This window comes from Dipodomys spectabilis, unplaced genomic scaffold (genome assembly GCF_019054845.1).
Source record: "Dipodomys spectabilis isolate Male_0828 unplaced genomic scaffold, ASM1905484v1 ptg000076l, whole genome shotgun sequence".
NCBI lineage: Eukaryota > Metazoa > Chordata > Mammalia > Rodentia > Heteromyidae > Dipodomys > Dipodomys spectabilis.
In genome coordinates, this window is record NW_024870753.1 from 6,315,845 (window position 1) to 6,340,739 (window position 24,895).

General features: G+C 43.4%; 1 protein-coding gene and 1 pseudogene across 2 annotated transcripts; one reads left to right on the top strand and one right to left on the bottom strand.

Moving 5' to 3' along the window:
• Nucleotides 1-149: 149 nt before the first annotated feature.
• On the bottom strand, nucleotides 150-24,448 carry Jaml (junction adhesion molecule like). 2 transcript variants are annotated; one of them, XM_042682892.1, is made up of 11 exons: nucleotides 24,244-24,448; nucleotides 18,410-18,551; nucleotides 17,476-17,537; nucleotides 14,133-14,287; nucleotides 12,848-13,073; nucleotides 10,050-10,162; nucleotides 9,009-9,246; nucleotides 5,768-5,891; nucleotides 4,064-4,124; nucleotides 2,322-2,405; nucleotides 150-604 (listed from the first exon to the last, which is right to left on the bottom strand). In XM_042682892.1, the coding sequence occupies exons 3-11, from the start codon at nucleotides 17,516-17,518 to the stop codon at nucleotides 512-514; spliced, it is 1,137 nt and encodes a 378-aa protein (XP_042538826.1). In that variant the 5' UTR covers nucleotides 17,519-17,537; nucleotides 18,410-18,551; nucleotides 24,244-24,448; the 3' UTR covers nucleotides 150-511. The 2 variants fall into 2 exon arrangements, with proteins under 2 accessions (XP_042538826.1, XP_042538825.1); XM_042682891.1 differs by lacking the exon at nucleotides 18,410-18,551.
• On the top strand, nucleotides 20,965-21,732 carry LOC122110338 (annotated as a pseudogene).
• Nucleotides 24,449-24,895: the final 447 nt, after the last annotated feature.

The following is a 24,895-nucleotide window of genomic DNA, read 5'->3' on the forward strand; positions in this document are numbered from 1 at the left end:
GCCACTCCTAACACGGTGGCCCAGGCCTTTCCTGGGACCAGTGTGTGGCGCACAGTGTGACTCTCCTTCACAGACTTCAAGGAGTTCCACGCCATAAATTCCTCACCTGAACACCACATGCCCCTCAACCAAGGCAGGAAAGCGAATGATTTCCACACATCATGTTTATTTAGAAATAACTCATCAGAAGAAACAAGTTGTTTTGATTCTCTGTGATTTGCCCCAGGGGCTCACCCACAAATACAATCCACATGAAGGGTCTGTCAGGTGGAGTGCTTGAGGCTCCCCAGACCAGGCCTCATTTCAGGGGCCAAGTTCACACTCTCTCCCCTCCCTCCTCCATCACACTGTTCCTCCTTCCCAGCTGTCCAGTCTTCCTGCCAGGTTCCAAACCCTCCATCTTCGTCCCCTGGACGGAGGCCCAGGGCAGCCAAGAGGCAGGAGTGTGAAGCAGCTGTGACAGAGGACAGGTTCCTACCACTACTGAGATGATGGAGGCCCTCCTTTCTTCTCAGAAAGTTGGCTCTGTTTTCAGAGTTCTCGCAGATGACTTTTTTTCAAGTGAGTTATTTGGATCTGACCTGAGAGAGGGAAGAATTGGATACTGTATGGAAAGAGAAGAAAGAAACAATACACAGGTGTAAGAAGTTGTTCAATAATAACATCAATTTTTTCATGTGTCGGACCCAATACTGACTTTCACTTGCCTTTTCACACTTGGCCCTTCCCCCTGGTGAGGGGAAGGGAGTAAAATCACCTTCACTGTAAGGAAATTGAGGCTCACAGAGTCTAAACCACTTGCCTCTATGTTAGATTCTAGCCGCTGAGCCAGGATCTGGACCCAGGTCCTTCTACTGCCACAGCCAGCGATCTTCAGCACCGTGTGTGGTACTAGGAAAGGGACTTAGCACGGTGCTGTCCCCTGATATCCACAGGAGATTGGGTCCAGAAATTCTAGACACCAGAACCCACATATACTCAAGTCCTTTATATCAACTGGCATATATTTGCATACGTGTGTGTGCATATATCTGCATACATCCTCCTCTACCCTTAAAATGAGCTTGAGTACTTACAATGCTTAATACAATGTAAATGCTTTACAAATAAGTGCTATATGATATTGTCTAGGTAATAAAGACAAGGAAAAGTTTGTATGTGATCATTACAGACACAATATTTTTTGTAAATATTGTCAAACTGTGCTTGGTTGAATCTATAGATAAAGAAGTCACGGACACAGAAAGCTAGTTGTCCACTAAAGTAAATTGGTGTGTGTGTACCTGTCCTGGGGCATGAACTCAGGGCCTAGTGCTGTCTCTGAATTTTTTAGCTGATGACACCTGGCAAGTTGCTAGCACATCATGTCACATAGCTTCACACAAGAAGGATGGAGGGGAGATGAGTGACTCTTGTCAGCAACTTCACAGGGAACTAATGTTTTGCTTGGTGACCCAAGGCCAGGTCTGTGATCTCGCTGCACCTTTGGTAGGCCTTTCTCCATGGCAATAAGCTGGAAGTCATATGTCCTTTGGGGACATGACAGTCTATCATTCCACAGGCACAAAGGGGGCCAGCCTTCCTGAACTCAGCAGAACAGCTCTCCTTCTGTCACAGTTTGGGGGCCAGAACTGGTCTATTATTTCCTGCCAGCTCCTTTTGTCCCTACATGGCGATGTACCTTTGCTGGGTACTGAACTTCCTTGGGAAACCGCAGAAGTCTGAACCAGGAAAAGAGTGAGACTTCATGTCTTCAGTCTGTATGGCAGTTAGATTATGCAAAGGTAGCAATAAGGCACAGAACAAATCTAAGGGTCAGGGGGATTCTACTTTAGCTTCTCCCCATTACCAATTGTGGAGGGAGAGTTCATTATGAGGCACAGGTGAACCTCAGATTTGCAACCCTCCTGCCTTAGCCAGCTACATGCAGAGATGACGGGCATGCACTGCTATGCCCCGATGCTTTGACCTTTAGATAGAAAACAGTATCTTGTCCAAGGATTCTAACACACTTTCTTCATTAGGTCTTGTTTCATTGAGGCTGTGCTAATGAGTCAAAGACCTGCCCCCACTCCCAAAGAATGCCATTCTTCACCTTTTTTTGCCACTAAAATCAGTACTTTGTGGTGATGAGTTTAATGGACACACTGGCTGCTACCTACATGTTTTCCTCAACTTTGTGACTATTTGTAAAATCCCTGCCTTCAGTAATCAGCCCTCCCCACCAGTCTAGTCACACCCACCACCCAGAGCTTGCCACATCCTTCCTAGGGCACCTGCTCCAGAAGCGGAGCCCAGCTGAGACCCAGAAGCATTCTCACCATTGTCATGTAGGTGGCCTCTGATTGTCCACTTGGCTCTTCCTCCCCAACATCCCATGGAGGTACTGAGAAGTAGATGTGCTTCTAGAGGGAAAAGTGATAGAAAAGTTCCTAAGAATAGGGCAAACCTCTTGCATCAAGGGAGAGACTACCTGTTCTTATCAGCAGATCATCAACAAAGCTGGTAAGCTGAGAGAAGGGAGAGAGAGGGAAAAAGAGAGAGAGAGAGAACACTAGAGAATTGTCACCAAGAACAAGCATTTGCTCTTCAGTCTTCCTTTCCTCCCTAACAAAGTGTACCACCTAAAGAACCAGTTTGTTCCAAAGTCCAATGTCTTTGTTTCTGTGGGCAGACTTAGCAGGAAACCCTTCCCTTCCTAAATGACCTGTATTCTGTGGATATTTCCTCCCAATTAGAGTCTGGGCAAGATGGCATTAATTAGCAGCTAATTGTGAAAATCTCTCACAGGGTTTATGAGGCAGGAGCAGCCCTCCCTGAACCTGGCATCTATGAGGACATTTTGTCATTCATAGTCATTTTGTGATTCACAATCTTGTCATCCAGTCCTGTCCTGGTGACATAAGGACATATTCCCAGCTTTCCAGGGGCCACCGCATTGCATTTTTTGGAAAATTCTACTGTTGGGATGAAAACAGTCCAAAAGGTAGAAAGGTAAGTATTAAAAGAGGAGTTTCAGGGGCTGGGATGAGGCCCTGGGTTCGATTCCTCAGCACCACATAAACAGAAAAAGCTGGAAGTGGCGCTGTGGCTCCAGTGGTAGAGCACTAGCCTTGAGCTGAAGAGCTGAGGGAAGCGCCCAGACCCAGAGTTCAGGCCCCATGACCGGCAAAAAAACAAAAACAAAATAAAAGAGGAGTTTCAGAAAGTTAAAAAGGGAGAGGATTCCAGGCATGGTGGCACAAGTCTGTAACTGCAGCTACCTGGGAGGCAAAGGTAGGAGGATCATGGCCTGAGGCAAAGGTAGGAGGATCATGGCCTGAGGCAGGCCCAGCCAAAAAGAGTGAGAACTTGTTTAAAAAATAATTGAAGTGCAAAGGGCTGGGGGTGTGTGTGTGTGTGTGTGTGTGTGTGTGTGTGTGTGTGTGTGTGTGTGTGTGTGTGTGTGTGTGTGTGTGTGTGTGTGTGTGTGTGTGTGTGTGTGTGTGTGTGTGTGTGTGTGTGTGTGTGTGTGTGTGTGTGCGCATGCGCATGCATGTATGTGTGTATATATACAACCAAGTACAGCATGTATATATGTGTCTCTGCCTCCTGAGTAGCTGGAATTAAAGCTATGAGTCACCACACTGGACCTGTGATTTTCCTTTCTATTTACACAGTGCCTCATGGATTATAAAGCACTTGCCTATTATCATCTCATTGGAGGCTTACAACAATACTGTCAGGAGGGAAAGATCGATAACTTTGGCCTTATCCTCATTTTGATGAGAGAGAGTGGTAGAGTTTTCTATTCCAAGTCCAGGGCTTTTGACTCAGCCCTCTTGCTACCCAGGATATCTGCTTGTTGCCCAGAACTGGTCTGGCACAGTCCACCCTGCCCCACCCCATTCCACAGGAGTTCTTACTGCAGAAATGAAAGCTTCTAATGTCCCTGCTATACAACGAGTAAGACAGGTTCCTGGGGAAACAGCCACCACCCTCTATCTCGCAGTGTTCCTGGGTGGAGTGTGCAGGGACCTCCCCCTCACAGAGCAGGCAGCAAAGGGTGGGGGGCATCTCTCACCTCAGGAGTATCCATCCCTGTTTTCTCCAGGCTTTTCACCATGGCTGTAGAATTTACTGAACTGCAAGGCATGAAAAGCACATGAAATTAAGCAGCAGCACTGTTTATTCAAGCATGCCTACACGGGTCCCTGCATCACTCTGTAAAAAGAGGCCTGAGGAGAGAACTATGCTCTCTAGAACAATGTTCCACCCAAACATCTCTTCTCATGGGGAGCACAGAGCCATGCTAGACAGAGTTGAGGCTAAAACACAGCTTTGGCTTCTCTATTATCATTCTAACATCTTTCTGTCTACAGCAGGAGGTATAGTGCAACAGGGCACTGGAAAGGGGGTGCCTGTAGTCTGAGCTGCTTCAGAGGGCGGCTCAAGCAAGAAGATCTCAGGAGCCCAGGAGGTCAAGGTCAGCTTGGGAAACACAGTGAGATCTCATTTTCTAAAAAGTCAAAGCTTGGTGCCAGAGGCTCACACTTGGAATCCTAGCTACTAAGGAGGCTGAGATCTAGGCAGGAAAAGTCCATTAGCTTCTTATTTCCAACTAACCAACAAAAAGCTGGAATTGGAGTTGTAGCTTAAGTGACAGAGCACCAGCCTTGAGTAAAAAAACTGTCAGGCAGAAAAGTCTACTAAGGGACAAAGTTCAAACCCCAACACACATATCAAAAAAAAAAAAAAAAAGACAAGAAATATGGGAAGTATAATTTCAAATGAATGTATAGGGACTATGAGGTTCTACTTTATCATTCATCCTCTTGACGGGGCTGACCACCAAGAGGATGTGGGTGAGCCAGCAGGGGGCAGCAGGTGTTCAATAAGACCAGGGCTCCTGGCCTCTCCCAGGGTGGGCCAGCTCCAATTGCACATGGCCTTACCCCCACCCAAACTGTGTTGTGGCCCCTTCTGGGTCTTCACTTTTGATCTCTAGATCAATCACCTCCCACTTCTGCCTCTAAATGTACCCCGCTCCCTCTTTGGCTTAGAGATTAAATTATGTAGATATGTAGAGGTCTCATACACACACACACACACACACACACACACACACACACACACACACACACACTACTGTTTTCCTCAAAGGAGAAATATTTTTTATTGTATGTTCTGATTGTAAAGTTTTATGTTCTCACTGTAAAATGGGAGACCTTGTTTCAACCCTCCCTCCAGAGTAACCTTCCCCCCATTCCCTCAAGTAGTGAATGATACTGCTAAGGTTCTTACATATATTTTTTTCTTTCCTTTTTTTTTAAAACCAGTCCTGGGGTTTGAACTCAGGGCTTAGGGGTCTGTCCCTGAGCTTCTTTGTGCTCAAGGTTAGCATTCTACCACTTGAGCCACAGCACCATGTCTGGCTTTTTTTGAGTAGCTTATTGGAGATGAGAAGAGTCTCATGGACTTTTCTGCCTGGGCTGGCTTCCAACCACAATTCTCAGATCTCAGCCTCCTGAGTAGCTAGGACTACAGGGGTGAACACCAATACCTGGCTCAAGATTTATATTCTTAATACCAAAGTGAATGAGGATGGTGGTAGGAAAGCACAATGAGAAAAGGAGGTAGAGCTACCCACGGTGTCATCCAATGTGACAAGATGATTTATTAATGTTGAACCCCCACCTGTGACCATGGCAACGTTAGTGCCCTATCACTCTCCCACTTTGGGTTGGAGCAGTCCTGCATCCCTACCCTCCCAAACCACAGCAGGTACCTCGTATTCCTGTGGCTCCTCTTCACAATCAATATCAAAACAGGGAGCAGCAGGAGAGTGGTGCAGATGATCCCCACAATGATCACCAACTGATTCCCGCCCAGGCCCTCAGGTCCAGAAGTTGCTGGAATCACCAACATTTGGGGAAAGGGGAAAAAAAGGGAGGGGGAGGGTCTCACAACTCAAGAAAAGAGCCCAAAGCCCTAATAACCCTATGTTAAAAAAGCAGCCAGGTCAGGAAGTAGAGGAGAAGGCCAGACCCTACCTCATATTGGGCTACTGGGAGCATTATGCCCATTCCACTGAGAACCACAGTCTGGGCCCCTTGCTTGTCCCTAGAGGAAGGTAGGTGGGCGAAGAGACTAGTATTTCACCTACAGCAGACCTCCCTTCCTCCTTAACAATTCTATTCTAAATTCTGGATTGCCAAATGACCTAGAAATAACAGGCACTTTAGAGGCTGCTAATTTTTCAATGAGCAAGTGATTCTTTTGACTAGAATACAGGCTACCACATTCCACTCATGTGGTCCTAGTGATCCATCGGGATCTCAGAGGCACTTACAGACATACACCAAACACTTTCTCTGGGCCAGACATCACTAGGCACAGAGGATGCCTCAAAGACAAATGCCTGCAAGGAGGGAGACAAACGTGAAACAGGAATCTAGGACTACTATAGGTGGCATGACAGAAGTCTGTATGAAGCACAGAGACAAAGGTGCCCCATTTTATGGAGAGCAGATGACAATGGAGAAATCACTACAAGATGACAAGTGGAACTGAAATATTCTGATTTGTAATTTAGGCTGAGAATGAAAACAGAGACAGAAAGCAGAAGACAGGCAGAACTAAGAAGATGGCAAAGGTCTAGAAGGAAGACAGCTTCAAAAGTTAGGAAGAGAAATGTCAGGCCTCATGAACATATTACATCATAGGTTACAGGAAATGAGAGAATCAAGACAAGCTTCTAAGCATCCAGTTACGAAACTGTACTGTTCTGTGGTGACACTTCCCTGACTTTGCAGGGATGGGCTGAGGAAAGACCTGTAGGGGTAGGTTTGAGTATGCTGTATTCAAAGGATCTGAGGGAAATTTGGGTGGAGTGGAGCCACACACTATATGTATGTGTACGTATGTGCACACATGCGTATTTGTGTGTGCACATATACATACATATCTCCACATCATGCATACCTAGCTACACATATACAATCAGCCCTTCCTATAATGGATTCAACCAGATGCAGGTTTAAAATATTCAGCAGAAAAACTGTATCATGCTGAACATGTACAAACTTTTTATTCCCTTATCCCTATTCCCTAAGAAACAGGGCATAACAACCATTTACATTGTATTAGATATTGTAATCTAAAAATGATTTAAGGTACACAGGGTACATATGTATATTTATGCAAATATTATGCCATTTTATATAAAGGATGTACATACAGATTTTGGAATGGGGGGTGCAGTCCTAGAACCAACTCCCCCCAGATACCAAGTGATATTATACAATGTATTTGTGTATATATGATTTTGTCTATGTGTGTGTATTTCAACATAGAATGCATATAGACAACAGCATTCTAAACCATCAAGGAGGAGTAACTAAAATGCTACTGGTAATCTAAGATAAAACAGACAGAAGCAGATCCTGCATGCAGTGCAGTGAGGAATTAAAGGGAGATGAGCCAGGAAGACACCAAGTGCAGATATTTGGCTGACTGTAGTGATGGCTACACAACTTTGAGTATATTAAAATCACTAATTTATGTACTCTGAATGAGCAAACTGTATAGTTTGTGAATTGTATCTCAATATTGTAAAGCTGTTTCAAGAAAAACAAAGATTTAGCAGGTGTGGTGGCTCATGCCTCTAATCTCAGATACAAGGGAGGTAGTTGCAGGACAATCTTGAGTTTGAGGTCATCCAAAGGGAAGTTAGTGAAATCTTATCTCAAAAGTAAAGATAAATGAATAAACAAATGGGAGTCGGGCGCTGGTGGCTCACGCCTGTAATCCTAGCTACTCTGGAGGCTGAGATCTGAGGATCGCGGTTCAAAGCCAGCCCGGGCAGGAGAGACTGTGAGACTCTTATCTCCAATAAACCACCAGAAAGCCGGAAGTGGCACTGTAGCTCAAGTGGTAGAGCGCTCGCCTTGAGCTGAAGAGCTGAGGGACAGCGCCCAGGCCCAGAGTTCAAGCCCCACGACCGACAAAAAAAAAATAATAATAAACAAATGGGTTAAGGGTGTAGCTCAAGTAGTAAAATGCTTGCCTAGAAAGTGCCAAGCCCTAGCTTCAATCCCCAGGACAGGGCAGGGCAGGACAGAGCAGGGCAGAAGTAGTATGTCTGTGGGTAGGGAGGTGTCAAAAATCAGTGTGCCCCCTCTATGGTATGTTTTTTTCTCTTCAAAGTGGATGGAAGTCTTCTGAGGACAAAGCATGCATAGAGATGGTGGTACCTTAAGAAATCCACCAGTGCTTCTCTCTCCAGGTGGGACTCTGCTACTAAGAGGCTGCCTGTGTAAAGACCAGGAGGCATCTCCCAGTCTACTGCTATCTCCCCTCCCCCATCCAACCACAGCCAAGGCCTGAAGATTTTCATGAGAGGTAAAGTCCACTGGCCACATCCTGACTGCTGAGCCCTGGTTTAACTTTAACTCCTCACTGACCAACCTTTCTCAGACATCACAATCGAGTCTTTATTCTCCACCACTAGCCTGATGCACATGGTTTGCCAGAATACAGAAACTGTGATCAGAAAAGCCCTCTATTTTGTGGGGGGGTTTTCCCCATCCCTGCCTGTCTCTTGCCAGCCCAAGGTCATTTTCCCTTTTGCTACAGAGCACATAGCTACTCCCAGAAAGCCAAGTAAAAATAACTTGAGACTTAACTCAGTCCTCCTCTGAACTCGTAGATCTTTACAGCAGTCAACTACCTAGCCAGGGCTGGTGTTCACTGTATACTAGCTCTCTCTTCCTTAAATAGCACCAGTGCAGAACTTGAGTGAAGCAATCCAGACCATAGGAAGCCAGGTTGAGAGAGAATGAGAGGACAGAGAGAACAAGAGGAGAGAAAATAGGAGAGAATAGGAGGTATCACTCTCAGCTGCAAGTGACACTTCACCTGTGTCTTCTTGAACTCTGGCCTCCCTCCAGTCTTAGCCTTGCTACCAGCTGTGGTCCCTCAGTCCTCCTACCCCACCCCCACCCCGCCTTGCCCAATCAAATGTATACATCTTGAATCTTTCTGGATTGCTTGCAGCGTCATGGTTTTCCTGAACACCACATTCCCCAGGTAGATCCTGCAGGTGTAGTTTCCTTGGTCAGACACCTTCACTCTTTGGAGCATGATGGAAGCATCATTGTGGAAAGTGTCCCCCACCAGGGCTACACGGTTCTGGAAGCGGCCCTGGCCCTGAGGGTACCCCATGGGCTTGTTGAATTTGTAGTCATAGTGTAAAACACTCTCCTCCTAGAAGGGAAAGGCACAAGCGTAAGGCACAAAGCTGGCAAAGTGAAAGGGACGGGGATGGGGATAGGGATGGGGGTGTAACCCCTCAGAGTCACAGGGCCCCATCAGAAAGTATGTGATAACACACATCCCTGTGTCTACTGGAAAACAAGATCACCAAACCAGGAACAACCATTCCAGCAGAACAGGGTGATTTAAAGAAGCTGGAATAAAGGAATTTCACCTTCTCCCAGCAAATAAAGCAAAGGCATACTTTTACTTTCTATAGCACTTCCAGCTGGATTTCTCACTGACACCTGAAACACATCTAAAACTGAGCTCTGACTTGTTTCTGTAAGCCAGTTCCCTCCAGTCCATCCCATGTCGCTAAATAGTACTGGCTTCTTTCAAGCTAAAGATCTTGGGAATCTCCTTGACTCCTTTCTGTCTTGAACAGCTCAGCTCTAACTCCTTAGCAAACACTATAGTGTCGACCTTCAAAACACATCATGAAGCCAGACACGTCTCACCTCCCATTATCCTCTGGTCCAAGCCACCCCACTTCTCTTACCTGGACTCCTGCATAGACTTTCTTGTCTCCCTGCTTGCTCTTCCCTATAATCCATTCTCAGCAGATGAATCTTTCAAAATGTAATGTATACCACATCATTCCTTAAGGGCTGAGCGAGGCAGCCAGGTCTGACAAGCTCCAAAGCCAAAGAAAACCAGCACACAGCACCTGATGACTGAGTCCCCTCTCCCTGCTCTGTCTTACTACTAGCCAGGAGCTTCTACTGCCCCCCCCAAGGTCTTCTCCTCCTTGCCTTGGCACCCTGTCCTGAAGAGAACGTCCACCTCACTTCGGTCATTTGTTTCTTTTCTGTGCTGTGGAAAACACATCCCATCTGGGCCGAATCACCCACATGGACCTCGAACTCTAAGGGATAAAACAGTAAACCCAGTTACATCTTAAGGTATAACCGACAGAATTTCTAGAAGATTTAAAATTTAACCAAAGACCTTCAATAGCAAAAATCACTGTCACTTCTACTGTTCATATTCCTCCGTAGGTGACCCAGATGATTGATTTTTTGTGAGCCAAGTACTCAGAGGCCTTCACTCAATCCAATATGGTGTCCTCAGTGATAACAGACTATCTAACCACCCACAAACATCAAGTCACATATTTCTTCTGTCTTTATACTGCAATGAACTTTTTCCGGTCACCTTTAAATTCATTCTCTCCCACCTCCCCCTCTTTGTTTTTGTCAGTCATGGGGCTTGAACTTGGGGCCTGGGCGCTGTCCCTGAGCTCTTTTGCTCAAGACTAGCACTCTACCACTTTGAGCCATAACATCATTTCCTGTTTTTGAGTGGTTAATTGGAGATAAGAGTCTCATTCTCACGGGGTCTTTTCTGCATGCGCTGGCTTTGAACCATGATCCTCAGATCTCAGCCTCCTAAGTAGCTAAGATTACTGGTGTGAGCTACCAGCACCAGACTCTCCCTTTTACTAGAATTCTTCCTGTGAATTCCAACTCTGCATCAAGTGTGCATTGCAGAAGTACTGAAATCCAGGTGCTGGTGACTCACACCTGTAATCTTAACTAATCTGGAGACTGAGATCTGAGGAAAGACCAGGAGACTCTTATCTTCAATTCACTACTGGACGTAGCACAGTGGCTCAATTAGCAGAGCACTAGTTTTGAGCAAAAAGCTCTGGGAGAATGCTCAGGTTGAATTCAAGTTCTAGAGAAGAAAGAAAGAAAGAAGGAAAGGAAAGAAAGAAAGAGAGAGAAAAAGAAAGAAAGAAAGAAGACAGAAAGAAAGAAAGAAGGAAGGAAAGGAAAGAAAGAAAGAGAGAGAAAAAGAAAGGAAGAAAGGAAGAAGACAGAAAGGAAGAACAGATTCTCCAAGCCCCCCACTGTCTGTTCTTCAACTTAAGACACCCACATCTGTGTGCATAAACAGGAAGTGGAAAGTTGAAAAACTCATTCTTCTATTTACCCCACTGGTTGTTCTAACTGAAAAAAAAAAAAACTGTATCACTGACTTTCTTCAAATTCTTCTTTTATTTTTATAAATTGTCTTGGGACTTGCTTAGGACTTAATTCTGGCTTCAGTACAGGTCACAAGATTTTTTGTGAATTAGGCCAAGCTAGTGGGGAACTTTTCCTTTGATGTCTCTTTCTGTTTCAGTCCTGACTTCTCCTTTCTTGACTCTCCCTCCATGAAGCCCCTTCCACTGGCTCTGCCTTTCCAACTACAGGCTCTTCCTTCTGCCTATTTGTATAAGCAGCAGACCTCACCATATATTTAGTGTTTAAGTCGTTCCAAGAGGTCCCTGAAAATAAAACAAGAGCCATGAAGTTTCTGACTTCCATAATGTCCTACACACACCAACCACAAAGTTAACTAAGAAATGAAAAGCGCTAGGCATCAGTGGTTCACATCTGTAATCCTAGCTATTCAAGAGGCTGAGATCGGAGGATGTAGATTCAAAGCCAGCGTAGGCAGGAAAATCCATGAAACTCTTATCTCCAATTAAGCACCAAAAAGCTAGAAGTAGCCAGGCACTGGTGGCTCACACCTGTAATCCTAGCTACTCAGGAGGCTGAGATCTGAGGATCACAGTTCAAAGCCAGTCTGGGTAGGAAAGTCCGTAAGACTCTTATCTCCAATTAACCACCAGAAAACAAAAAGTGGTGCTGTGGCTCAAGTGGTAGAGCGCTCCCCTTGAGCTACAGTGCCTGGGTCAATGCCCAAGCCCAGAGTTCAAGCCCTAGGATAAAAAAAAGCTAGAAGTGGAGCTGTGGTTCAAGTGGTAGAGCACTAACCTTGAGTAAAAAAGCTGAAGGATAGCACCCACGCCCTGAGTTCAAGTGTTAGAACCCACAAAAAAGGAGGAGGAGATGAAGGTGGAGGAAAAAGAGGAGGAAGAGAAGGAGGAGGAAGAAGAGGAGGAGCAGAAGGAGCGACAGCAGCAACAACGCCAGGCCTCCTGATACACAAGTATAATCCCTAAAGAGGCTGTCTTGAGGCAGAAGGATTGAGAATTTGAGGCCAGCCTGTTTGAGGCCAGGGAAGGAGAGAAAGAGGGAAAGATTTAAAAACTTCGAATCTACTGAAATCACTTTCTCCATTTAGAGATGGGAAAATGACGTACAAACAAGTTAGAGATCTACTCACTTTTTTTTTTTTTAATAATTCCCAGAAACCTTAACATAGGTAACTATAAAATGCAGAGGTGGCATTGATATGGCTGACTGATAGAAAACATCAGGGTATAGTAACACCAAGAGGGACATTGATATCAGAGAACTTTGCTGTCTTTATATCATTTAATAAATATGTGTCCTTAGGCAAATCACTTAAGCTCTCTGAGCCTCCATCACCTCAGCTGTAAACTGGAAAGGACAATGTGAACATCACAGGGTCTGGTGAAAAGAAAATACGTTTAACCTAATGACGATCATGGCTTTTATCGTTATAGTTTATTGAAGACTCATCCTGTGGTTAATTACTGCACTCAAAGGCTGGCATTTGTTCAACAAAATCAGCTCCCTTGCTTCTTCCCGAGTCTCTCTTGCCCTGGCCCTCTCTAAGTCGGTGTACCCCGTACCTCTTAGCAACTCTGGCAGCACGTGCACTTGCACTTTTTTCTTCACCACCACGTTCTCCCCCTGCCTGCGGATTTCACAGCTGAAGTTTCCCCGGTCAGCCTCTTGCACGTTTTCCAGCAGGAGAGAACCGTCGCTGCGCAAGATGTCGCCCACCAGGCGTGCCCGGTTCTTGAATCGCCCCACAGGCACACTGAGGTTGGAATAATAGTACATCACATATTCATTCTGGAGGACAACACAACATCAGGGGAAGAAATAAATCAAAAGAGGAGCCAGACTCAAGATTTTTTTTTTTTTGGTCGGTTGTGGGGCTTGAACTCTGGGCCCCACAGTTAGATGATGTTCGGATGTATGATCTAATTCTTCTGCTGTTGTAGGCTGGTATTCTCAGTGTGCTGGCTGCTCTCCTCTAGCCAGTATATCATACCACAAAAGGAATCACCAACAGGAATTAGTTACAAACTAGGCGAAGGACCCTGGGGACTTTTAAAAAAATTTCTACTTCCCCCCAAAAAATTAAAAATTAAAAAAAGGCAAGGTGCTGGTGGCTCACACCTATAATCCTAGCTACTCAGGAGGCTGAGATATGAGGATTGCAGTTCAAAGCCAGCCAGGGTAAGAAAGTCTGTGAGACTCTTATCTCCTAAACCTCCAGAAAGCTGGAAGTGGTGCTGTGGCTCAAGCGGTAGAGTGATAGCCTTGAGCTGAAGAGCTGAGGGACAGTGCCCAGACCCAGAGTAAAAGCCCCAAGACCGACAAGAAAGAAAGAAAAAAAGAAAGAAAGAATATACCCCCTCTACACACACACACACACACACACACACACACACACACACACACACACACACACACCACACACACACACAAATCAGGACATTGTTCTTATGCCTAGCTCAAAGTTCTTCTGTCTAGACCACAGGACTTACCCCTCCCACCCACCTTCCCTACTCTACAAAGGTCAGGAGGTAGAGAAAGGAAATGAAAAGAACTTTATGTGCCTCTCTTCCATCATCCTCTCAACCACCTGAAAGTTGAACATCGCCATTGTTACGATTGTCTTCTTCACAGCTCAGGAAGCTGAAGCTAAGCACAGATGGGCAAAGCCCTATGGATTATATAGCCAAGTATCTGTGCTAGCTGGAGGCTTAGTGATGACATCCGTTGAAACCTAAACTCTGGTACCACCACCTTATGGTACCTGATGATTGATTCTGTCTCTGCCCTCCTTGTCCTTACACCAGCAGCCAGAGGCCACCATCCACAGTGAGGTTTCCTCCTCATTACCTTCACATGCTCTCCTGATGAGAACAGCCAATCTACTTTGATCAGAGGTTTCTCTTCTGTGCTCTGGAACTTACATCCCAGCAGAGCCGAATCACCCATATGGACCATTAGCTCCGGAGAGGAAGCAATCAAATCACTCAGGCTCAAAGAACAACCTATAAAATTCAAAAGCAAGAGGGCATCTCATTTATACAAATATCTCCAACGGAAGTCAATATCAGTCACAGCTCCTTTTCCTATGATCCAGCACAGACTATATACACCCAGAGGCCCCTCACTCCAACTGGCATGGCATCCCCACAGGTAAGAGAAATATCCTCTGGGTATCTGCGTGGTTCAAGTCTGAAAGGGTTGGCAATCTTCATATTGTAACAAATGCTATCTTGATCTCTTCTCCTATCCAGTCTCTTCCATTTTTCTAGCATTTCTCCTCTCAACCTTTCTAAGAAAGGAAATCCAGAAGTCTCTCTTTCCTGACCATCAACTTACACAGCTACTCAACATAAGCAGGAAGTGATATATTTCTTGCTCTTAACTTTCTCAGTGGTTCTCTATCTGAATAGCCAACTCATTGGCATTTTTTTGTTTTCTTCCTCCTTTTCAAAAGGTAAGTTCCTCTTGAAAAGTTCCTTTTAGTTCCTTCACAAAAGCTTATCTCTGCATTGCTGACTGATTCTAGCTTCGGTACAGATCCTTGTAAGTAGGCCAAAGCAGAGCACAGCCTTCCCTTGAATTTCCTTTGGGTTTGCCCTCTCTCACACTCACACCCACCAGCTTTGCCAGCTCATGTCCCTGGCTTTTCAGCCTCTAGGCTTTTGTACACATGCACACATGTACCTATTATCTGTTTGTAGCTCAACAAACTATAAGAGGTCACTAACAACAAAAACCATTATAAGGACATTTATGTTTTTACAATATATACTCCATGCACTAAGACAACAAAATCAAGAGATAAATTTAGATACTGCCCAGCTCATATCAAAGAAGAGCCAAGAGAACACATATGGGAATGAACAACAAAAAAAAAAGTGCCAGTTTTTCATCCAAGCTGTTTTTCTGAGAAAAGAGAGCTAACTTCCTATTCAACAGCAGGCTCACACAGTGGGGAGGATGGAAAAGAAAACAAGAACTCTAAACCCTTTGGACAATTATTTTGAAGGAAATCAAAATCTACTCCAATAATTATTTGGAATTTTCCTGTGAGGAAGAGCTGAGCAACGTGTGTGTGTGTGTGTGTGTGTATGTGTGTGAGTGTGTGTGTGTGTGTGTGTGTGTGTGTGTGTGTGTGTGTGTGTGTGTGTGTGTAGTGTACGAGGTGAATTCAACATTAACAGCACTGTTTGGAGAATTAAGTGGAAAAATACGCTAAAAAGCAACTGCAGCAACCATAGCAAGGAAAAACTGAGGCCTGAAACTAAGGCAAACTCTCTTACACAGAGCTCCAATCTATAATCCAGTTACTCAGGAAATGGAGATCTGGCAGTTCAAAGCCATCCTAGGCAAAACATTAGTGAAGCCCTATCTCAACCAATAACTAGGTAGTAAAAGTGTACATCAGTGAAACCAGCTATGCGGGAAGCACAAGTAGGATACTAGTGCAGGCTAGCCCAGTCAAAATAACTACAACAAATGGGCTAAGGACATAGCTCAAGGGGGAAAGCACCTACCAAGCAAGTAGGAGGACCTGAATTCAACCTCTAATACCACAAAAAAGAATAAAACTCCATGACAACATCGTCATTACACACAAGAGTTGGATTGGCAATTCCCTGGATAGAAGGGCAAACAAATGCAGGCTGCTTCACAGATCTACTGGAACCATTCCAATGTCCCCTGGTTCTGTGGGGGGAAATCCCCAATATACAGAATTTTCATATGCATACATATATGTATCTACGTGCTAGAGCACCCTCCACATCACCTAAATCAAAACAAAGGCAACCTTTCTGGGTGCTTTGCTGAGTCAGTGTTTACTTCACTGTCCACATAATGAATAATGAAAAAGAGCCAGATATGGTGATGAAGACCAGTAATCCCAACCCTCAAAAGGCAGAGGTTGGAGAATTGGCTGAGCCTATGTGATGGGACTTTATCTATCTATCTATCTATCTGTCTATCTATCTGTCTATCTATCTATCTATCTATCTATCTATCTATCTATCTATCTATCTATCTATCTATCTATCTATCTATCTATCTGTGTGTCTGTGTTTTTCTGTTTATCTATCAATAAATAATTAAAAGCTTTTGAGAACAAACTATCTAATTTCTTCTCCCTAAAAAGCTGTACCTACAGAATAAAAAGAAAGACAGGGAAAAGAGGCTGAAAGAAGGAAGGAGCACTGTGGTGCAAAGTGGTAAAGTACTACTTTTTGTTTTGGGGGGGGGGTCCAGTCGTGGGGCCTGAACTCTGGGCCTGGGCACTGTCCCTCAGCTCTTCAGCTCAAGGCTAGCGCTCTACCACTTAAGCCACAACGCCACTTCTGGCTTTTTTTCTTTTTGCTTATGTGGTGCTGAGGAATCGAACCCAGGGCCTCATGCATACAAGGCAAGCGCTCTACCACTGAGCCACCTTCCCAGCCCCTAAAGTGCTACTTTTCAGCAAAGGAGCTCAGAGACAGTGCCCAGGCCATGAGTGCAAGCCCCATGACAGAGAACAAGAAAGCAAGGAAGGAAGGAAGGAAGGAAGGAAGGAAGGAAGGAAGGAAGGAAGGAAGGAAGGAAGGAAGGAAGGAAGGAAGGAAGGGAGGGAAAAAAAGCAACAGGAAGCAACCATAGGCACTTGGGTAAGGTATGAGAAAAGCCAGAGCAGTCTTTGTAGAAGGAAGTGCAGCTTAAGTGGAAATCTGAGGGTTAAGGAAGCCTTGGGCAGGCTTTCTGGGGTGAGAGGCTGGAGGAAGAAGGCGAAGGTTCCAGGCAAAGGAAACCACCATGTACTGAGAAACAGTTCTGTGTTTGGAAACCGCAAGAGGGTTGGGGTAGATACGGCAAGAAAACAATGAAAGGGATCTTGGGCTGATCTGTAACTATTTCAGTTCCCCAAAGAGTAGCTGTGGTTAAAGTACAGGAATGCCATAGAGAAACTTGCTTCAAGTCAGAATATCAAAGAACACCCAATAGGAACCCAAAGACATTCTGTGTCTGATAGAATCAGAGGAAGGCTCACTTCTTCAAGAAAGAGTATCCTGTAAAATGCTTGCTCCAGCAAATGCATAAAGTTCCAAGTCCAGGTTCTGTTTTCACAAATCAAAAGGAGTTGAAAATACATAAAATAGATTTCTGAAAACGTATGAGACTTAGAGAAATCAGATCCATCCTTGGTCCCTTGGCTTCTACTTACTCAGTAACACTGCAATCAGGGTAGCAATCAGTGGGCAAAACATGCTGCATTCAACTTTTCAACTTTAAGATAAAAGAAAAAAATAATCAGAAAATCATGTCAAGAGAAGTTTATAAGTTTAACATATCAATAATGAGTACCTAACTCGGCTGAATCTCAAGTTCAAGGCAAACCTAGGCTACATAGTAAGACTCTCTGTCCCCTCCCACCAAAAATTTACTACTTTCATATATACATATATACATATACATATATATATATATGAGGAATGCTCAGCCCACATGGGAAAGAGAGGATATACAAAGAGGGAAATCTCAAACTCAGTTAAGGATATTTTTGAAATTCAGGATGCAAAAAGCCATATAAAAGGTGACCTTTTAAATTTTTCCAGTATTTTAAGGGAGGGCAATGGAAGCAGAATTGAGAACTAGCCTATGCATGTGCAACAATATTTCTCTAATGTCTTCATATATATTCGCGTGTATGTGTGTGTGTGTGTGTGTGTGTGTGTGTGTGTGTGTGTGTGTGTGTGTGTGTATACCATTTTTTGGTATTATTGAGGATTGAATTCCGGGCTTTCTGCTTACTAGCAAGTGCTCTACTACTTAACTCATGTCTCCAACCCTTTAATATCTATTATTTCTGATATTAATTACAGTATATCTGCTCCTGGAACAAGATTCACTGCTATAGATAATAGCCACAAAAATTTATAGCTAACCAGGAGAACCCTAATACCAAGGAGTTAATACCACATCCAGTCCTGGGTTCCTATCTGCAACTATGCCTATTTATTGCAAATAGGCCCGCCTGCTACTGGGAGAATTCTATCTCAAAAATATGCTAAGTAAGGGAATCTTTATAGAATTAACAGCAAACTGCCCCTCCTGACTACTTTCACTTATAAAAAGTGATTTCCTAAGAGACTTCTTACCTGTATTCTAATCAACAAGATCCTCCACCTGCACAGCAGGGTCAAACTATTTCATTTTCTTTCTTAGATCCCAGCTGACTTCATGGAACCTCAGCTTGCTCGTCCATAACAGGGCAGGAATCAGTTTTTGTAGATAATGGTGCTTTGGAAGGAGGAAGTATTACTATAGAAAAATCTCATTTTCTGTAACTCAGACAGAAAGCAAGTGTATAGCATTGGGGAAGATTTCCAATTCTAAGCTCCTGCCTTTGCGAGAACACAAAAGATGAAGCAGAATGAACTAGAAATTTTAAAGTTTCCATTTTTAATACCCTCTAATAATCGCTGATCTAGATATGTCAGGGGTCACATTAAGTGATACCAAACAGAAGGGAATCTAATGAAAACACAGATCTCAAGACAGCCGTAGCCTTATTCCTGTGCCATGCAGCCAAGTTACTCCACACATACATGGATGATGGCCAAACAGGCTTCCTTTATAGCATATCCTAACTTCAGTTTGTTCTGTCAGCTCATCTGAGATGCTGGTCACCTTCTGGATGAATCGTTCCTGGGAGGTTAATTGTGTTCCCTCCTCCATCCAGCAGACAGCAAGCTGTTGGCACTTAAAACCTTCCCAGCAATGTTTCCTTTGAGCGGAGGAGTGATGGTTGATTTACATGTCTGTCACCAACTCCTACTCAAGTTTCTACACTCTCAAGGACAGGATTCTTAGTTGTGCTTGTGTCCTGTTCTTGTGCTAGAAAGCCTGTAAAGTGCTTGGTACATACTGGATAAATGTTCATCACTAAACAATGTGATCATTACACTGAAGTCAACTTCAAGGCATCCTGCCACCCCACTACTGTTATTCTAGAAGGAAATCAGCCACTTGAAAAAGACTGAATCTATTTTCCAAGCCTGACTCATTTGAGAGCCACACCCAAATACCTTCAAAGTCTAGAAAATGTGAGATCTGATGAACAGAAGATACCTACTTTCAGCCCTAAATACTCAAATACATCATTAAAGCTCTGTGTGAAGAGAGAAGCAATGGTTTTAGCAGAAAGAGCATTGGGCTGGAGATTTTTTTTATTTTGTTTTAATTTGTTTTGTTTTGTCTTAATTTTCCTATGGGCTGACCTTCTGTTGATTACTTCCGCAATAAAAGATCAGACTTCTCTTTTTTTCCTACATAATAGAGAACTACAGTAGATGTCAGAAGGCTAAACACTAGGCTGTGCGCAATTTACATACTAAGACTCACTTAACCTTCCCCACAGCACCGAATGTTTTCAGAAGAGGAAACTAAGGCCCAGATGGATACAGTGACTTGCCTAAGAACCTGGCAAGAGCCATGATTCAAACCCAGAAAATCTGGTTCTGAGCCTGTGACATCACACTGTACTGCTTCTCCTTCTTTGTAAAAGTCATCAGTATTTTAAAGCCAAGTTTCCCTGCACTTTACTTGTCAAAACAAAATTAATCTACTCCTCCTGGATGGATGGTCTCTTAACCCTCATCGCACATTCTTGTATCCCTTCACTCCTGTTCATCTTTCAGATGTAAAGTTAAATGTCATTTTGTCAGGGAAACCTCCTCATCCTAAGTCAGAGCCCCCTAGCCTCACTTCAATGGTACTAGTTAGCTTTAAGTGAGCTTAAGCACTTGTTACAATTTACAATTAATTATTGTGTGACTATCTAATTAAAGCCTTGATCTCTGCTACATGAAGACTCTAATCTCCAGGTGGCCAAGCACGGTGCCTATGCACTACTCAAGTGTTCGGCATGACGTGAGGTGCGGAGATGCACTTACACACTTCATCACATGAGATCACAACACTCTGGACATTCACCAAGAACACTCAAGTTTAAATTTCCTAGTTGGTGGGAAAATAGTCATAAACTCTTATACATATATCTCCATACACACGTGTAACTCTCTCCCTGCACACACACAAATATGTATATACACACATATGCTTATTATAGTTGTATGTCATTGAATGGTGAGACATTGTCATTTGGTGAGTCCATCCTTGTATAAGCATCCAACAGAGATGGCCTCATCACTCACTAGATAATCTCAGGGGATCATTGTCATACTTTGTCATTCACTAAAATGTTATTCAGCACATGACTATATATTCTGAATTCTGTATGTATGAATATCAAAATTATGAATTACATCTATGTATATAAAATAAATCTCAGTTTAAAAAAAACACAACAAAAGCATTCAGAAGCCACTTAAGCACTCTGGCAACAGATGACCATTTAAACTCCTCCCACACACTTCCTTCTCCTTCCAGATACCAATTTGTCTCTTCACCCAATATTATTGAAATAATACTATAGAGTAAGATATCTAACATATGTATCAAATGTTTAGACCTGAGCTCATGACTCTTTTACAAAATAACTCCTTCTCACTCCCAAGGGGTATGACTATCAGGGTCTTCTCTCCTATTATTGATGGTGTATAGAGTATGGCTAGCTATCCTTGGTAAAAGTATGACAGAAAAAAAAACTTTAGAAAAGAGACTTAAGGCAGCTGCCACTATTCCATTACCTTCTTTCCCCGGTCTCCTTCCAGTTCTCAATGCTTCTCTGGGCCTAAGGGTTTCCGCTGCTTGTTTACCCTCCCCCTCCTCATCCCATAACCCGCCTCCATCCCCCGCCCTTCCAGTCCAACCTCAGAAGTGTTTAGTAAGAAAGCGCCTGTGTCTGGCAGAACCGGTGTGAGTTGAAGATACAGTCCTTCCCCAGCCGCCTGGATAATCAAGAGTTTTGGCCAGACCCTTTGAGCACACACCGAGATAGAGTGAGAAGCCAAGCGAAAAGCACAGACTATGGCGCTGAAACGGATTGATAAGGAACTTGGTGATTTGGCCCGTGATCCTCCTGCACAGTGCTCTGCAGGTCCAGTTGGGGATGACATGTTTCACTGGCAAGCCACAATTATGGGACCTAATGACAGCCCATCTCAACGCGGTGTATTCCTTGTGACAATTCATTTTCCTACAGACTACCCTTCAAACCACCTAAGGTTGCATTTACAACAAGAATTTACCATCCAAATATGAACAGTAATGGCAGCATTTGTCTTGATATTCTAAGGTCACAGTGGTCTCCTGCTTTAATTATTTCTAAAGTTCTTTTATCCAGTTGTTCACTGCTATGTGATCCGACCCCAGATGACTCCCTTGTGCCAGAGATTGCACGGATCTATAAAACAGACAGAGATAAGTATAACAGAATATCTTGGGAATGGACTCAGAAGTATGCCATGTGATGCTACCTTAAAGTCAGAATAACCTGCATTATAGCTGGAATAAACTTTAAATTACTGTTCCTTTTATGATTTCTTATCTAGCAGCTCCCCTATCAGACAAATTTTATTTTTTGTTTACCTCCCTCATTCATTTACAGGCTCATCTGAGAAGACTTAAGTTCTTCTAGCTTTGGATAATAACTTTTAGAAACTGAAAAGTAGTTACAAGAGAACAGTTGCCCAAGATTCAGACTTTCTTTAAATGGAGCATGTGTAGTATGTGGCCAATATCTTCACTCTTCACTCGGTTATGAGACTAAACCATTCCTCACTGCTCTAACATGCTAAAGAAGCCATCTGAGGGGGAGGGAGACAGATGCTCAGTTGTCACATCAAAGGAAAGGACATCCTTGCAGCATCCATTCTTGTTTAAGCCTTTCACTGTTAGAGATCTGAGAGTACATGATATACTTTATGCTGTAACTGATGTGGCTGGAGAATTGGTATTGAATTTATAGCATCAGCAGAACAGAAAATGTGATGTATTTTATGCATGTCAATAAAGGAATGACCTGTTCTTATTCTACAGAGAATGGAAATTGGAAGTCAAACACCCTTTGTATTCCAAAATAGGGTCTCAAACATTTTATAGTTTTCATTTATATTGTCAGGAGGCTTGGAGCTATTAATCTATCTTCCAATACACTGTTTGATATAGCACTGAATAAATGATACAAGTTGTTAATGGATGAGTGATCAACTAATAGCTCTGCTAGTAATTGATTTATTTTTCTTCAATAAAGTTGCATACGCCAGTGAGTTAGCTGACTGGATTAATCAGTATGGGAAACAATGTTTTACAAATGGAAAACTGTTTTTTGTATATACTGATGGGATTTGCTTCATTGTTTGACATCAAATGATGATGTAAAGTTCAGAGAGTGAATATTTTGCCATGTTCAGTTAAAGTGCACAGTCTGTTATAGGTCGACAGATTGTTTAACCTGATTTATGCAGAGTTAATAAGATATTCAAGTAGTGTAGCTTTAATATGCTGCACATGATACTGGCAGCCCTAGAGTTCATAAATGGACTTGGGACCTAGCAGTTCTGGGACGTGTATGTGGAACTTCTATTATTTTCCAGGTGCATCCACTAACTAAAACTTCTCTGTTATCATGTACCACTTGATAGCTGGGGGGAAAATGGGAGTGATAGTGGGTCACAATTTACAAATAAAAGTACTATTAATGTGGAAGTTATCATGAGGCTGTGTTGAAATGACTTAACCATGAGATACTAGGCATCCATGGAAATGGGTTTGTTCAGCTATTTACATTAATGAGCATTTAAATGCAACAGATATCATTTCAGGTGACTTAACATGAATGAATAAAAGTCAATGCTATTGTGAAAAAAAGGAAAAAGAATAATAATGAGACTGCACAGGCTATTAAAATGACCCCAAGTATGACAAAGGAAGGGAGAGGTACTGTCTCCAAGGCCCAGGATTTGCCCTTCTTAAGGACAACTGATCACTGAGCACAGACAACTATACAGTTTCCCCTCACTCATAGCCCACTCCATCATGGTTCTAAGTCCCCTCAGCCTTCCTACCTATTCCTTGTACCTTTAGGGTCTCAGTTGTTTCTAGGTATACAGTACATGTAATCACTCCAAGATATAAACCTCTTAAAATTCACTTTCATGTTTCCTCCCAAAACCATGTAATATACAGTGTGATATTACATGGCTTCTGTAATACAGTCCAAGTTACATCTGCCAATGCTCTACTCGTATGGGACCTTGGAATCTGCTATATGCTCCTGTTCCCTCAAACCCAGGTTATTGGATGAGTCTCTCTTGAGGTCAGATGTGATGAGAAAGAAACACAATTTGGCTCTTTTGAAAGGTTTGGATATTTTGACCCACCATGGCAAGGTTAACTATTGGTCTAGCATGGAGAAAGGAAAAACAATGAAGAAAGAGTTTCTGTGAGCTCAAGGACAGTAGGCACAGCTCTACATAAAGCAACAGACGAAAGCTGAAGCCTTGCTCGGCATGATGGCACACATGCAATTTCAGCAATTGCAATCATGAGGCTGAAGCAGGAGAGTTTAGGCTACAGTTTGTCTCAGAAAAAGAGAGAGAGAGAGACCGAGAGAAAAGAGACAGAGAGACAGAGAGAAAGAAAAAGGGAGGGAAAGAGAGAAGGAGAAAGCTGGAGGAAAGGAAGAAAGTTCAAGCTTTATCATTGGTCACTCATTATTTGTGTGTATGTCAAGCTATATATCATCTCCTTAGGGAAATCTATGATCTAGGTCAGATTCCCTAACCACCTGTAAACAATACTCATTCTGCATTTTTTCTGTGGACGTTGACATTAATTACTCTACAAACACTAAACTGCACCTACTGGAATACCTTATGATAGTCCCTCTGCTGCAACTGACATTTCTGTGACTGCCCTCATGCTCCCAAAGAGTTGCGAATTAAACCAGCCTGCCTCTGAGTGAGAACCAGCCTTCCTCTGAGAAAAGTTCAAACAATGGTACACAACACACAAAGTCATTGCTTACCCAAGATGACAGTACCCAGAAGAAGCGATGCACTGAGATCTCTCACCACGGCAGTTCCCACACTGACTGAAAATACTTCTGCCTGCACATAAAGCCAGGCTCAAAGCCGACCACATATGTGCGTGCATTCTGAGACAGCTGCAAGAGGCACAAACAGGAACCTCTAAATCAAGGTTCTCCTTTCAGTCATTTGGCCCAGTACCCAATTTTTACTTATGTTTTCATTCTGAAAAAAAAATGTATGGTATTCAACTTACTGTACATCCCAGAGCTCTGTAGATATGGTCTTCCAATTTGGATGACAAACTTTTTATATACAAGATCTTGAATGGCATTAGGCAAACATTGGCTGAGAAAGAAATCAACTGCATGCAAGCACAACTACAGTAATTCAAAGATTGGCACAAAACATTTGGCACTGTGTTCAAGATATAGCAACCTCTCCCTACCCCCACCCCCAATACAGAGATATGGTACAGGCAATCATCCAAGGCCTATTTTGAAAGATGTGAATGTCTGCCCAGTCTTCCAACTGTAGACATCCTATGACCATGACCATATCAGCATTTCTAGTAGACAGGATTCTAGTTATTCTCCTAGAGAACCTAGGAGTTGGCTCATCCTAGATTAAAAACTCAAGCCAGGCGGTGGT